General features: G+C 39.6%; 1 protein-coding gene across 3 annotated transcripts in view; it reads left to right on the top strand.

Moving 5' to 3' along the window:
- Positions 1–16,496, top strand: part of LOC148015372 (uncharacterized) — an 87,950-nt gene that overhangs the window by 10,964 nt on the left and 60,490 nt on the right. Inside the window, exons 1-4 of one of the 3 annotated variants that reach the window (XM_087665955.1) lie at positions 725–860; positions 963–1,055; positions 1,459–1,551; positions 1,640–2,090. In XM_087665955.1, coding sequence (XP_087522081.1) covers positions 797–860; positions 963–1,055; positions 1,459–1,551; positions 1,640–1,785 — 396 coding nt within the window. In that variant the 5' untranslated portion in view covers positions 725–796 and the 3' untranslated portion in view covers positions 1,786–2,090. Of the gene's footprint in view, positions 1–724; positions 861–962; positions 1,056–1,458; positions 1,552–1,639; positions 2,091–16,496 lie in introns of those variants that run through there. The other 2 variants (XM_087665954.1, XM_087665956.1) reach the window with 2 other exon arrangements.

The raw sequence follows: 16,496 nt of genomic DNA on the forward strand, positions 1-16,496 counted from the left end.
AGGGCAGCAACAAAAATGCACTGATAGAGCTCCTCTGTCTCCTGTCAGACTCTGACAGGAGCTCACAACCAGGAGATGACAGACTGAGACTGAAAAGGAGCAGGCTAACAGAAACTGCAGATGCAGAGAGAGTCTGAGCGATTTCGTGATGATCTGGAGGCTAGGCGTACAAAGATATTCCTAGAGTCCGAGAAGCAGATTGCTGAGATGTTTGCTTGGGCTCTGAGCAGCAGTAAGAAAACTGATGAGCTCTTGCTGATGATTGTCAGTATTTTGTTCATCATTTGATTATTCTAAATGTTTCTTTCTTCCAGCTGATTTTTGGCTCTTCATGCTACGTTTCATATCATTTCATCTATATTACAGCTAATGCGTTGAAATTATTCCACGCTTTGTTTATAAGAAATGTTTCGAGCTGATGGGATGATATTTCATTTCATTCTTATTCCAGCTGTTGAAATGTTCCAGCTGATGTTTCATTATTATTCTAGATGTTGAGTTGTTCTAGCTGATGTTTCATTGTTTCCAGTTGTTGTTTGTCTATTTTCAGTTGATTCGTCTGTTCAAGCTTATGTTTATTCTACTTGATGTTTTATCTATTCTAGCTAAGGAGCTGATGTTGCAGCTAATGTGTGCTCACTTGATGCACTTCTGGGGTTCCACTTCCGGTGTCTTGTGTCTCTCTTCTCTTCTCTCTTCCTCCGTTCCTCGTCACCCTCGCGCATTGTTCAACAGGAAGTTTGTAAGATGCTTCAAACCAGAAGGAGAAGTTGGTGAGCCCATAAAAGTATAAACAATGAATTCCTTGTTTTCACCTGCTCAATTTACTATTAGATGGTGTAAAGAACATGGCAAAAAAGGTATGCGTGTTTTGATGTTTTGATGTTTTACAAATGCGGGTTTTGATGTTTTACAAATGTCTCTTATGTTTCTAAACTTTGGTTTATTATGTGTACATAAAGGTAACAAAATCACAAATGATGGTACAAGAGATAATGGAACAATGAAAGCTAAGGAGGTCATTGGCCCTAATGTCTCTTCAAATCATGATACAGGTATATGTCTTTTGAAAATTAAAATTTGTACATATTTTACATCTTACTTTATTAGGGATTCATTTTGAGATTAACTAGCTTTAATTAGTCTCTTTGTCTAATTTAAAATGTTCATAGTTATTCATATTTTTAAACTTTGAGTAATTGTGTGTATATATATAAATATAGATTAAAGAACAACAAAAGGTGGGAAAAGAGGTAATGTAAGAAAGGGAGATCAAGAGGTTACTCGCAATAATGTTTCTTCAAGTCAAGATGCAGGTACCAACTTTAAGGATCAAAAACTTGTACAAATTTAGTGACCCAAATTGATACAAAATATCTAATTACTTTCTTTTGTGTTATTGAAATTTTTCATAACCTTGTATTATCGTGAGCTTTGGTTAACTCTATGTATATATAGGTAAACAAGTTACTAAAGATGACACAAGAGACAATGCAAGAAAGGAAGACATTGAGATTGCTTGCCTTAACACTTCTTCAAGCCAAGAATCAGGTATTACTAGCTTTCTTATGTTGATAATGAGTCATTTTTTGAAATGGTTATACTAACTAATGATATTTGATCACTTGAGTATCAATAGGAGTGATACGCATACCATCATATGATGATATCTATCGGCCACCCATGTTGAAATTTAGAGAAGAGGGTAGACAAACATTTATTACTTTGCAACATATTGGAGATTTAAGGGATAAAACAATCAAGACACACATGTTGCTTAATTAGTTTTTAGTTCTATGCTCCTTTAAAATTATTTTCATTTTACTTTTGGTTGCTAGAAGTAGATGTTGATGTCTTAATTTGTTTAATCTATTTTGATCATTAGATGTATGTTATTGATCCTTACTTGGAAATGATGACATTCTCTATATAATTTTCTAGTTAAAAATTTATTGTGCAATTTCTTGTTTGATATTAGCATGTCTAAGAGGAAGGGAAAAGTAGATAAAGTGATAAGGAAAAAAGAGAATTTCCACGGAATTCCCTAGTTGAAGGTACATATAAGTAGGGAATGTAAAAAATAGGAAAAATGAGAGATTTCCTAGTGAGAGTACCTAGGGAATCACCTCTAGAAAATTTTTCCTATATATGAAATATTTCCTATATAGGAATTATTCCCTACATAGAAAATTTTGTATTTTCTTATATAGGAAATATTTCCTATGTAGGAAATATTTCCTACATAGGAAAGGTCTTATGTGATTCCCTACTTATTCTCACTAGGAAATGTCCCATTTTCCCTAGTTTTTACTTTCCCCACTTATATGTATTTTCAACTAGGGAATTCCATGGGGAATTCTCTTTTTTTCCTATATGGGGATCGATTGAAAGTTCCTTGTGTATGGAGGAGACGACGCAAATAATCAGATTATGAATAAAGCAAGGAATCAAAAGGAATACGAAGTGTTTGAGATAAAGGTGATGGAACTCGTCATCAATTTCAAATAAGCAAGCCGGACTTTTCAGAAGCTGACATGATATGCGGCTGTTTGAAAGGGGGGTGCGTGGATTAGAAGAATGCAAGGGAGGACAACAATCGGCGTGGAAGGACATCATACTTTCTTTGAGGATCGCGAATTGAACATACCTCTCGTAGCTAAGGATTAGGAAGGAGAAGGAGAGCTACCTTCTGAGCTTGTTGCCCATTTTGCTAAACGATATCACTTGCAAGTTTAAACGCCCTACTCCTTGCCATGAGTAAATTATCCCATTCAAAGTCATTATGACATGTGCTAAGAGAGAGTTCCTATAACTTAAAAACATAGTTTCTCTATTATATCCCTTGCTTCTTATTTTGATTGCCAATGCATATGAATGAAAACCTTGTGCGTCCATACCAAAACATGAACATGCTCATCTAAGCTGAAATGATATATTGAGAAGATTGTAATCCTTGTTTTCCCGGTTCACCTTACCTTGCCCACATATGAATTCGATTGAATGTAAAACCTAACCATTCTTCTTACTCCATGTATTTACTTTGAGTTGAGTACTCTTCATCATCCTTTGCTTCCATCTTGCAAAGCGTCCCTGCGGCAAATGACTTCACGAACTCCCACAGGAATTCCGTGCAAGACCTGGTGAACCAAATGTGAAAGCGTTGCTTCTAATTGTCGAGATGGGAGACTCTTCGAATACTCCACCCACTTCATCATAGAGTGCTTCTTCCTTTTTGACCAATGAGATGAAGAATTTATTGCAAACTCTTTCTTCGGCTATTATGATGCAGAATCAGGGGATGCAATTATCTATGCAGCAGCAGCAACAATTACATCAGCCAACAATTGGATCAACAATGAATGCTACATCAAGAACAAGAGCATACACATGGAGCAACCAAAGCAATCGAGGCTGTGGTAAGTGAGCGTAAATTATTTGATGGCCAGAATGTCTCAGCTTATCTTAAAACTTTTGAAAGCTAGATGTGCTTCTTTGGAGTTCCTACCAATTGGAGCAATTATTTCCTATAGCTTTTCACACCTGCTTTGCGGGTTAGAGTGGTTGACTTATTTATGCAAGATTCAAACTGAAATGTCATGAATAAGGCACTCAAAGATGAATATTTTGTGGAGGATTATGATATTGCTACGTGGAAGACATTCAGAGAATGGGTCTATCAGCCCAAAAAAGGACTTGTTGCTTTCGAGTTATTGCGGGAATTTGAAGAACGTTACTACTAGTTGGATACACTTGAGCAAAGAGCCCTAAACTTAGAGAAACTGGAGTTATTCTTGCAAGTGGCTGATCCTACACTTCAAGACGAGTTAGAAGAGCTTCTTGAAGACCGTACGCAACGTATACGATTGAAGATGGATTGGCAAGATGCTGTTGATGCGGTTTCCAAACTGACGAAGAGGCGACAATGGAAGGCTCGCTTAAAAAACGGTATGCAAACACCTCTAGAGATGTCTTCTTCTACCTTGACTTCTCCTACTTCTCATGTTGCCCCTTCCACTTCTTCTCCTACTTCTCATCCCATGTCTATGCCTACTTCTATGTCTATGCCTATGCCTATTCCTGTTGCAGTTGTTAGACCATCTGTCTATTACAGTTCAAAGAGAAAGATGGACAAAAGACATAGGCAGGAAGGGTAACACACATGCTCCTTGTCTTTCCATTCCATCAACACAATCTAAAGTCAATTGTATACAATACACACAAAAGATCAAAATGGCCTAGATCTAACCATGGTTAAGTCAGTGGGACTTAACCTTATTCAACTAAGATAGAACTATGAGCTTGAATCTCAACAATCCCCCTCAAGCTCAAGTGGGATACTTCACTCCAAGTAGCTTTGTGAAATGCACAAACTTATCTTTACCCAATGACTTGGTAAAGATATTTGCAACTTGGTCTTCTGTCCTCACATGGACCAAATCAATGTCACCTACAATCACTTTTTCTCTTATAAAGTGATAGTGTACTTCAATGTGCTTAGTCCTAGCATGATAGACAGGATTACTGGCTAGGAGCACACTAATGTTCTCACAATAGAGTGTGACAGGTCTGACCTCCTGCATGCCCAAATCATCAAGAACCTCTATGAGCCATACTACCTCACATGTAGCTAATGCAGCACCTCTATACTCTATCTCAGTACTAGAGAGTGCAACTATAGGTTGCTTTTTACTGCTCCAACGGACCATAATACTACAAAGGGAAAATGCATAACTACTAGTAGATCTCATGTCATAGGTACTTCCTTCCCAGTCAGCATCTCTAAAGGCTTACCATGCTCATAGAATAGAACATAATTTGATGTAGCCTTCACATATCTCAAGATCCTCCTCAGTGCATCCAAGTGCAGCTTCATAGGCTTCTACATGAATTGGCTAATCCGTCCAACTGAATAGCTAAGATCTGGTCTAGTAATGGTAAGGTAAACCAGGCTACCCCCCATTTGTCTATACATAGTGACATTCTCAATCTCATGTCCAACATCTACAAGTAGCTTAACATTTTGCTCCAATGGAGTGCCCAATGCCTTGCAATCCAACATACCATACTTGGTCAACATGTCTTTTGTATACTTCTTTTGCAACAACCAACTATCATGAGAGGTGTAGAGATAACCTCAATCCCAAGGAAATACTTCAATTCTCCCAAATCTTTGACCTGAAATTCAGCATGTAATATTTCCTTGATCTCTCTAATTCCTGTGACATCATCACTTGTAATTATCAAATCATCCACATAGATGACTAATACCACATAACTGGCCATTGTCTTCTTTGTAAATAGGCTATGATCAGCCTTGCCCATAGTGAAACCAAGTTTCTATAAGCATGCACTTATCTTAGGATTCCAAGCTCTAGGTGCTTGCTTCAGCCCATATAATGCTTTCTTCAATATATATATATGTGTAGGAAAATCTAGATGTACATAGCCCTCGAGCTAATCCATGTATACTTCCTCAACCAAATCACCATTGAGAAAACCATTCTTCACATTCATCAGATACATAATCTATCCTTTAGATGCTGCCAAAGCAATCATTGTCCTCACGGTTGCCATTTTAGCAACATGGCTGAATGTTTCCTCATAATCAAGACCATATTGTTATGCATAACCTTTTGCCATAAGTCTTGCCTTGTATCTTTCCAATGTGCCATCTTATTTGCACTTCACTTTGTATACCCATTTGTAACCAATAGACATTTTTCCTTTAGGAAAATCAACCAAATCCCAAGTGTCATTTTCAACCAATGTTGAATATTCCTCATCCATTGCCTTGCACCAATGATAATCCAAGATAGCTTCAAAAAACTTTATGGGTTCCTTGAAGCTAGTGACTTTTGCCATATATGCATAGTGCCTCACTGTATAACCACTGTATGTAAGCCTATCCCCATAGGCTTCCTCACTCTTTCTGATCTCCTCATTTGAGGTGCAGTATGAGACTCTCCTCTCTCATGAGGTGGTACATATCTATGTCTCACACTAGGAGTCACAACTGATGGAATACCAAACTCACTATCCAAGCTTTTAGTGCTAGTTAAATCATAATCACAAGTGAGTGGCCATGTAACATCATCAAGTTTTCCTTTGCCTTTATCCACATTTTTCCCCCTCACCGACATACCCATGTCAGTGGATAAAGATGCTGAAGTCCTGAATCTACATGTCCAAGGACTTATTGATGTAGTAGCATCTTTAGAAGGCCCAAAAATTTTTGCACTTTCATTTGTACCTACATGTATATAAGTCTCCTAACAACCATCATCATCATTCATCAAAGTGATTTTCTTCTCATGCCATGATTTCATCTCATCAAATATCGCATCTCTTGAGACCAATGTCTCATGAGTAGAAGGTTTGTTGCATTTGTACGCTTTTCTATCTTGTGCATACCCAATAAAGATGGCCTTTTCTGCCTTTGGATCAGGCTTCTTCCTCTTTTCATCTGGAACATGTACATAAGCCAGGCATCCAAAAACCTTAAGATGGCTAATGTCCAGCTTTATCCCATAAAGCCTCTCATGAGGAGTCACTTCATGTATACCTGATGTTGGTGTACGATTCATGACATACACTGCAGTCATTATAGCCTCTTCCCAATATGCATTTGGTAGACTTTTCTCATTTAACATGGCTCTGGCCGATTACATGATTACCGTGTTTTTCCTTTCTACCACACCATTTTGTTGTGGTGTGTACATGCATGTCAATTGCCTTTTAATCCCATGAGCTGCCAAGAAGTGATCAAAGTCTTTAGAAACATATTCTCCACTACTATAAGATCTCAAGCATAAGATGTAGTAAGCCAATTCTTTCTCCACATGTCCCTTGAAGTCTTGAAAAACATCCATGGCATCACTCTTGTGCTTCAACACATACAACCATGTGTACCTACTATAGTCATCTATGAATGACACATAGTAACATGATCCCCCAAGAGATGCATTCTGTGAGGATCCCCATACATCAAAATGTACAAGCTATAATGGTCTAGTAGTAGTGACTACATGCTTCATAAATGGAAGCCTTAATTGCTTTCCAAATTGACATGATTGACATATGTGTCCCAATTCCACATGATTGAACTCAAGGAGTCCAAGTACAACTTGCTTATGCTTCATATTCTTCAACTTTTGAACATTTACATGACCAATCCTTTTATGCCATATCTCAATATCCCTTATTGCAGCATTGTTATGTGAGTACATAGCAACATTCAATGCTAGAATTTTTGTATCCAATGTAAACATTTTGCCATTTCTTTTGCCTTTAGCAATGAGTTTGCATCCTTGACCGTACTCTTTAATGTAACATCCATCTCTATTGAATCTTACTTGTAGATTAGGTTCAGCCATTTGTCCCACAGAAAGTAAGTTTTTGGTTTTGGAGGGTACATGTAACACATCATATAGAGACTCTTTTTCTTGTCACCATGCATCATCAAGGGAACAGTACTCGTATGCATAATGTCATGCTGTGTATCATCCCGTGTGCAAACATATCCATGAGCACCTGGTACCAATGTGTCAAACTACTCTCCATGAGGAGTCATGTGGTTAGATGCCCTTGAGTCTATATACCATACATCATCTACTTTGCCTTGTGTAGGCAACCCTTTCTTCACATGTTGCATTACAAACAACCTCTCATCCTCCTGCATACCACTAGAAGAAGCATGATTACCATGTTGCTTCCCTCTTGCTCTCTGATCATTCTGCTTCTTGTAGCAATCCTTAGCTACATGCCCATATTTTCCACAATAATGGCAATCCTTATTTGCATTTGATTATTGTCCATGACTCATTTGAGGCTTCTGCCAAGTGCCTCTTCCTCTAGTAGGTGAATAACCTCCTCTTCCATGAGCATTTGGGGCACCTCTATTTGTTTGAGGCTGCCTATTTTGCCATCCAATAGCTTGCTGTCCACGGGTTGCATATGCATTTCCAGCACCTCTTCCTCTAAAGTTTGATCTTCCTCTTCCACCTCTACCCCTTTGATTGGAGTAGAAGACATTGTCCCTGCTGTTTTTGGACCCATTGGAACTTGTATTGAGTCCAAGTTTCACTTCTTCATGTAATAGAAGTGCTACAAGTTCATCAAAGTCAGGCTGCTCGTGATGCACTGAAATGCAAGTATCAAACTGCTTATACTCCTGTCCAAGTCCATGGAGGGTAGTAGCCACCAAATCATCATCGTTAACTTTAGCTCCAATTGAGCGTAGTTGTTCTGCAATGGATCTTATCTCACTAACATAGCTTCAATAGACCTTCCATTCTTGGATATGTGGCTAAATTTTTGCTTCAGTTGTGTCTTTTTTGCATGAGTGACATGCCCATAATTCTTCATCAATAAGTCCCAAGCAGCCTTTGGGGAAGTACAATTTGCAATTTGCATAGCTTTTGTATCTGACATACATAATGACAACCAATGCAAGACCTTGCTGGCCTTTTCCAACCATGTTCTGTGTGCCTTTAATTGATCCTGTGTTGGAGGTCTATCCTCCGGTAGCTTGGGCTCATCTTCAAGACCTATAACTAGGTCCCAATAGCCTCTTTCAATTAAGAAACTAGACATCTTGAATTTTCGTAGAACAAAATTTTTGTAGTTTTCTCACCAACTATTTGAGTGATAATATCCTTCTCTCACGTGTTTGCCATTTTTAAGGTCTTCAACTTCGCAAAACCAGTAAATTTTAGTTCACACCAATATCATACACTTCCAAACATGTGGCAAAGGACCAATGCTTGTCTAGCTCTTTAGGCAACAATGCCACATATGCTTGCCACAAACTATTAATAATCAGCCCCATTGCAAAAACTATAGTAAATCAGTTCAAAAACTGAGCCTTTAATACTCACAACATTCCAACTTTACAAAACTTGTCAATTTCTCAAAGGAAATGCAAAGCTTTCTAGGGCTAATGGGTTGGTATAGATTCTTCATGAAAGACTATGCACCTCAATCGCCGCACCTCTCACCGACCTTCTCAAAAACCAAGTCTTTGTTACATGGACGTCCACCGAACAATCTAGCTTTGAGAAGCTTAAGCAGAGTTTGGTAACTGCCCCCATCTTAACGCTACTTGACCTTAGCAAAGAATTCGAAGTCATAACAGATGCAAGCTCTCTTGCTTTGGGTTCCGTACTTATGCAAGGACATCGAATAGTCTATGCTTCAAGAAAGTTAAAGATCCATGAAAGAAACAATGCCGCACACGACTTAGAATTACTTGCTATAATTCATGCCTTCAAATTATGGAGACATTACTTGCTTGGTAATAGGTTTTCTCTGATCATAAAAGCCTGAAGTGTATTTTTACTCAACCAGATCTCAATATGAGACAATGCCGATGGATTGAGACCTTGCAGGAATTTGACTTTGAAATCAAATAGATGTATGACCCCTACAAATAGGATGGCAAGTACTCAAATTACAAATGAAGCTATGAATACCAAAAACAACAACCAAGCACTCAATGTCGTAAATCCACACGTGCCATATTTGACTATTATTTTAAATATTAAATATGGCAAATAGATCATCATCTCATGAACTGATAAAGAAAAATTGCATCTGTGATAGTAGTAAGAGTAGGATTTTGCATATAATCTCATGCATAGAAAAATTACTAAAGAGAATTATTAATCACAAATTCAAAGGATTAATTTGAATTACATGAGATCTATTAGGAATAGGATGCATGGAAATTACTATACTATTTGAAAATAATTTATGATTTTATTACATCAAGTAGGAATTACCAAGAAGTAGATTCAAATACTATGACTTTTGTAATAAGAAATATTTAAGTAGTTAAATTTTTACTCCGATTTGCACTAAACTGATGGAACCTCCAATCAATAAATACAAACACTAATTGTTTGAAAAATCTTGAGATCAATTTATTAGAATACTTTTTGTAATAAAATAAACAAGGGTTTCGAATCTAGTGAGTTATCACTAGACAAAGGACCAACATATTTTTTTTAAAAAAAAGATCATCATGAAATTTTTTTCTTATAAAAGTCCTTTAGCAATCTTTGAGGGATTGATGGGTTGTTCGAGCCCTGGAAGATGGAAGATTTGAAAAATAAACTCCTTGTTAAATTTTATCTTGGGCTAGGTCCCAAGGGGAAGAGTAATCCGAGAGAATTATTGAAGGATATTGCTAGTTATGCTAAGTTTACCCTTGATATTGTCATTCTAGGAAACTAGTTTTCTTGGAAGGAAATTTATTAGAATTGTTGTGTGTGATACATTTGAAGTAATCTGTTTGTGGTTGTAAATTAGATTTTTGATTCTTCTTAAAATTGTCAAGATAAAGAATGCACAATAGGGCACAAATCACCAACTGAGGTAGTGTTTCTTAATGACGCTACAGCTCCCCAATATTAGTGTGAATAAAATCTACTCCAAGGGATTTTTTGTTTTTGTGTCAGTGATTATGGATTGACCATGACACGAAAGGTCCTCTTGTAGGGAATTCTACTCGGACAGGAGGAGTTGAGGATACCATAGAGCTCTGGTCTTCACAAATTCCTTAGACTCTTATGAGTTGTCAATTACCCTTCAAACCCATGTAGTATTTTGGAAGTCTCAATACTAGTTTAGGGATTGAAATTGATGGAAATAATGCCTTCGAGTTGATATTATGTCAAGTCACATGATAGAAAGCATTGTAAAAAGATATTTTCTTAAAGAAGTTGTTTGAGAAAAAATTGCTTTACATTGTTTTCGTGTCATGAAATAAAGATGTGTAACAAATTTCTGCTAGTAGCAAATAATCAAAGAAGTTATTTTTATATGTCAAACCTAAAGTGATAGTAGGTATTTATGTAATTAAAAATACTCTATTGAGAAAAGTGGGTGGATGGGTCCTTAATAGGTCGAGATCTATGGTTGCGTGGTCTCGGTTAGCGGATAGCTTTTCTTGTAAAAGTTATGTTATTAATTAGGAAGAACAAATGGCCACTAGATATTATAAACAACCTGACTTGCATTGTTTTACAAGACTCGATATTCAGACCTAAAACAGGCCCGACACTGGCTATAGGCACTAGTCGGGCCTCTCTAACACTCACAAGACAACCGCACACAGTCTCGACTAGGAGCGTCCAAGGAACACACTGCCCTAATTGTTTATATTGTAACGTGTCCACTTGTATTTTCAGGACACGTCTTAGCAGTCCATCAGAAAGGGTGTCTAGAAATCTCTGCCCGGCACTCCCATGGAATGTTACGGGGTTTGTGATCTAGGGCTTTCCACGTCTACCACGTAGCAGAAGTATTCCGGCCGTTCCCACTTAGGATCGGCCTGAATTAGGGTTTTCCTGATTGGTCAATTCCTAACAACAACTAGCGTCGAACCCAAGCGAACTACTTTACGTAGAAACGCCAGGTCCAAAGCGGATTCACGCTGCACTTGGTTCAAGGAGAATGGGAAACGAGAGGGATGCAAAGCTCAACCTCTCTGCCATAATCATAACTCTAGGTCAACGCTTTTATTGTTCGTGTTCTTTGACGATCTTCCTGCTGTCCATCGTGATTTGAGAAAAGTTCCTAGCCAACTGGGACCACCCATCCGTAGGACGGACCTATGGCCCATCCTCCGCACTTTCCTCGGGTTGTTTTAGTTATTTAATTACCTAACACATTAGTTGGACATGTAACAACCAGCTTCTTTAATTAACCCGTTAGGCATTGGTTTTTTTTCACGTAATCTTATCACTTGACATAGAAAAACAATATTAGACAAGTTCCTTATTAACAGGTTATCATGTTTATCTTTGAAATACAAAGAGTCCAGCCCGAGGCTTATCCACAATCCGCTCGAAGGCTATCTAGCAATCCACAGGGATCACTAATCCAAGTTTTCGCTCATAGACTAGTATGCGGGCCTCAAGATCCAATCCCGAGTCACATTAGCCTCTTGTGCAGGGCCTGGAAGGCGAGGGATTTATGGCCAGAGCCCCCTGGCACCCAAGCATCCTCTTGCTCCAAGTAGCGCTCAACGGAGAGACCTCTCGCGGCGGGTTCGGTCCACATGCCTGACGTGGTTAACAACTCCCTTGGTTAGGGTTAGGCAGGCAGTCGGGGGTAAGTGAAGCTGCCTCTCCCTTCAGGACTTCAACCTGAAGTATAGATATCCATTTATCTTTTTAATTCATTGATCAAACAAATCCAAACAGTGCTCTAAAATTTGTAGCAAGCACAAACATTTCCATTGATCATTTTTGTTGGCAAACTGCTAAGGAATGAATCCTTCCTTTCGAATGCATCCAGCACTCGATCCCGGATGACTTGCAACTTGGCAAGATCCCCTATATCCTGGGTTAGGTCGTACCCTGTTAACCCAACTTGGTCAAACCTTAAGTTCATTGGCTACTTCAATTTATCGGCTGGTTTTTTTTAGTTTTCAATCAATCTTCTTTACTCAAGAAAGACTACTAAATTAGGATGATTATTCATCCTTTTGCAAGATAACTTACGTAAGGAAATGCCGACTTCATTGCAAGAACTTGGCCATTCCCTTGTGATCCAATCACAAGATCATATGACTCCGCACTTGTTGCACAAGTGTCGCATCGAACTATGAGACAATGGAGTCACGAAACAATCTATTTCAGGTTACTAGGCTGACGTCTTAGGCCTAGGGTTTCCAAGTTCCATCTTGTAAGATTCTTAGGGACAAACCCTAGCTCATATTCAAAATATGTTTCACTGTCCCTACATTCGGTGAATGTGGGCAAGTATTTTGGGTATAGGAGTTTCAATTTTGGTAATACGTATCGATTAGGTTACGTATTAATTCCTAGTGAATTTCTTGGAATTTAATTCATTCTAACCGAGTACTCCGCGGTTTAGGTGTTTTAGGTTTATGCCAATTTGGTTAACTCTAGAAGATAATTTCGAGATTACTTCCACATGATTCGTTGTCTATGCGTAAATTGATTTTTCAACCTTAACTTATCGATTTGAGGTCAGGCATAGGTTAATTTCAACTAATCGATTTGAGGTCAGGCATAGGTTAGGTTAATTTCAACTAATCTTCCCTTTACTTTGCGAACAAAAATCATGCTAAATAAGCAACCTTTTACTTGATAATTTATGCAGTTGACAAATGATAGTAATTTCATGGAGTTTATCCATCGTAAGAATCATTTCATGCTTTGCACTTTCCATGATGATTTTTTGCGAAGAGGCTAAGGGTTAATAGTGCGATATGTAGTTTATACATCTAGGCTTAAACGAAGTATACTATTTTAATGGACATTAATCTAATTTTTGATTCATTTCAATGCATAAGGCTATTTTCCAGAAATGCATTTATGCTTTCTTTATTTTGCATGATTCAACAAAAGTATTAATGACTAAGTTCCTTCGTCATGAACATCTAGGACAAAAATATATCATATATCCAACAATTAACCTTGCATGATTGAATTTCAACATTTAAAATTTAGGAAGGAAAACCTGGGCTTGGGGTGAGATATCCATGTGGATGCCCGGAGATGACCCTCCCGCGGTTGCGCCTTGGACTTTCTTAGGAGGCATTTCTGCCATGGAAGCAGCTTAACAACTCCTTTTTTATATTCCACCGTGGCTCTCTTTCGCAATAACTTGCACCGTCCGTCGAAAGCAGTTTTTTGAAGGCTTCCTCCTTGGCGTCGAGAATTCGAAAGGGGTGTTTCAGAATCTTTTGCGACTAAGACCCATTATGCCATGGGAAAGGCTTAATGGCCTTTGTAAACTCGCACGAACGGGGAATAGAAAGGTGTGGAAAAGAAACAAGGTGCGGGAGAGCTCCAAGGGTTATTTTTGCATCGCCTAAGGGGGATTTTTAACAAAACATGGGGGAAAAAGAAAGGTTATTTGGAGTAACCTTTTATGGGGGGAAACCCTAAGGGGGAAACTCCAAGGGAAATAGAACCTTAAAGTTATAAAGGGTTTCAAGAGGCCACGGAAAAGGGCTAAGGGAAAGAAAAAAAGGGCTTATGAGTTTAAACACGGGGGGGGAAGGGTGGTTTTGAAGCCAAGTGAAAGGGGGCTAAAAGGAAAATAAAAAAACACGGGGGGGGGGGGGGGGGGGGGGAGGGGGGGGAAAAGGGTGGTTTTCCAACATTCATGGGAAAGGGGCTAAGGGGCTTGTGAGAGTTTTAAACACGGGGGGGGGAAAGGGGGAGAGGAAAGGGTTTCAAAGCCCATAAGAAAGGGGCTTAAGGGTTAAACACAGGGGGGGAGGGTGGTGTGAGGGGTTTTAAAACCAGGGGAAAGGGGGCTAAGAAGGCTCCCCCCTTTGGAAGCTTCCAAGCTTCCAGAAGGTTACGTGGGGGGGGTGTGATAGGGCCGTCTATCGATGACGAATGAAGGTTACATGGGGGGGGGTGTGATAGGGCCGTCTGTCAACGGCGAATGAAGTCGGCGGCTCCTCCCTGGGCACCCGCGACGTGGCAGTAGAGCGGCAGCCTCCTAGACCTCACGCTTTCTCAAGCCCTCTCTCCCTCACGTCGACTGTTCATCGTGGCGGCAGCATTCCCTTCTTTTCGATTTCTGCTCCTCCGTCAGTCGTCACGGCAGCCCACTCTCTCCCTCCTCCTTCCATCACGGCAGCGGCCCAGGGTTTAAATAAGGGAGGGGAGGGGGATCCTCCCTCTCCTTTGTGTCGATTGGCATGGCACACATTACACCTGCGAGCTCCACCGAGGAGCTTCTGCCTCCTTTCTATTCCCCTCCCCCTCTAGCATGACTGTCGGATGGGGAGGGGAATAAGAAAAAAAATTTACATTATCCTAAATAAATTACCAAAATTGCCATATCATTATCCCCCTTTCCTATAAGGGGTAGTTCACGCGAAGAAAGAAATTTAGAACGTTACATTCTAGGTGGTCCCGGTTGGCTGAGAACGTTTCTCAAATCACGATGGACAGCAGGAAGATCGTCAAAGAACACGAATAACAAAAGCGTTCGACCTAGAGTTATGATTAAACTTGATTTACACTGTTTTAGGGAAACGGAATGGGATTATGCCTTATGGAAAAGAGGTCGAGCTTTGCATCCCTCTCATTTCCCATTCTCCTTGAACCAAGTGTAGTGTGAATCCGCTTCGGACCTGGCGTTTCTGCGTAAAGTAGTTCTCTTGGGTCTGATGCTAGTTGCTGTTAGGAATTGACCAATCAGAAAAACCCTAATTCAGGTCGATCCTAAGTGGGAATGGCCGGAATATTTCCACTACGTGGCAGACGCGGAAAGCCCTAGATCGCAAACCCCGTAACATTCCATGGGAGTGCCGGGCGGAGCTTTCTAGACATCCTTCCCGATGGACTGCTCAGACGTGTCCTGAAAATACAAGTGGACACGTTACAAATGTAAATATTGCATTTGTAGTGGAATGTAGTCCAACGATTGCCCTTTCTTACTCCTTAAGGGAGATCCCACACATCTTGGTGTAGTACACCAATGTGATACAAACATTGAGGGGGGGTGTTAGACATGCTCAATGCCCCACCCTCATAAGGTGCCACCAATGATCCATGGTGCTCAAAGTTGTAAGGCCCCCATTATGAGGAGAAGCCAAATGTGAACTCGGACATTGGTTAAGTCCTGACTTGTATATCTGATGAGGTCTATGTGACCAGATGGCAAAAAGGTGATGATTGTGGGTCTAATATTTGGGTTGAACTGAGTAGTTAAGCTGGTAGCAACTCGAGGCACATTGCATCGAGTTGCAGGGTAAGGGAGTTAAAAGGAGCCCCTATTTTGGGGTTCGGGGGCCGTGGAAGCGGCCCTTAACGGTAAAGGGAATATTTCTTGGCCGAGTAGTGAAGGCTTATATGGTAGGTCGATCATGCTGACCTAACTGCCTTCACGGGCTATAAAAGCTAAACCCCTTCACAGCCATCGATGATCTATCTATCACCCAACCAATGTTGTTTTAGCTAGCCTTAAGCTCTTCATCTATCTTTTATCTAGATCGCCATCTAAGCTTCATTGTGGAAGCCCACGGGTGGATAGAGCCATCTCTGTATCAGTTGTTTGGAGCTAAAGAAATTTTATAATCCTCCTATTATCTATTGTGTACTCTCTATCTCTATCTCTTTCTCAAATTTTGTTCATTGGTGTAATTTTTACACACGTACCCCTATGACTGAATGCTGTGGCCCTACTATATCTCTCTGATAACTCGGGGATAGGCCCCAAGATGCACTGCTCTAACATAAAGCACATATGAACACACTCTGCACTTATATATTTCAAACATTCTGGGATATAAAATTTCATCACTTGACAATTTCCCAAAGATTCGATCGTCTAGCCTATAGCTTGGGTTTCCTCACAACTCAGTGTAGGTGATGTATTTGGCAATCAATTACTATGCATCTATGAGTTACCATGTGATATGCACAATGCAATTGTGAATGGCACACCTCGTGCTCAAGCATTTTATGATAAAACAAACCAGCAATATGAGGTGCAAAAAC

Source organism: Lygodium microphyllum, chromosome 24 (assembly GCF_053477565.2).
Source record: "Lygodium microphyllum isolate KBCC chromosome 24, Lygodium_microphyllum_v1.1.10, whole genome shotgun sequence".
NCBI classification, from domain to species: Eukaryota; Viridiplantae; Streptophyta; class Polypodiopsida; order Schizaeales; family Lygodiaceae; genus Lygodium; species Lygodium microphyllum.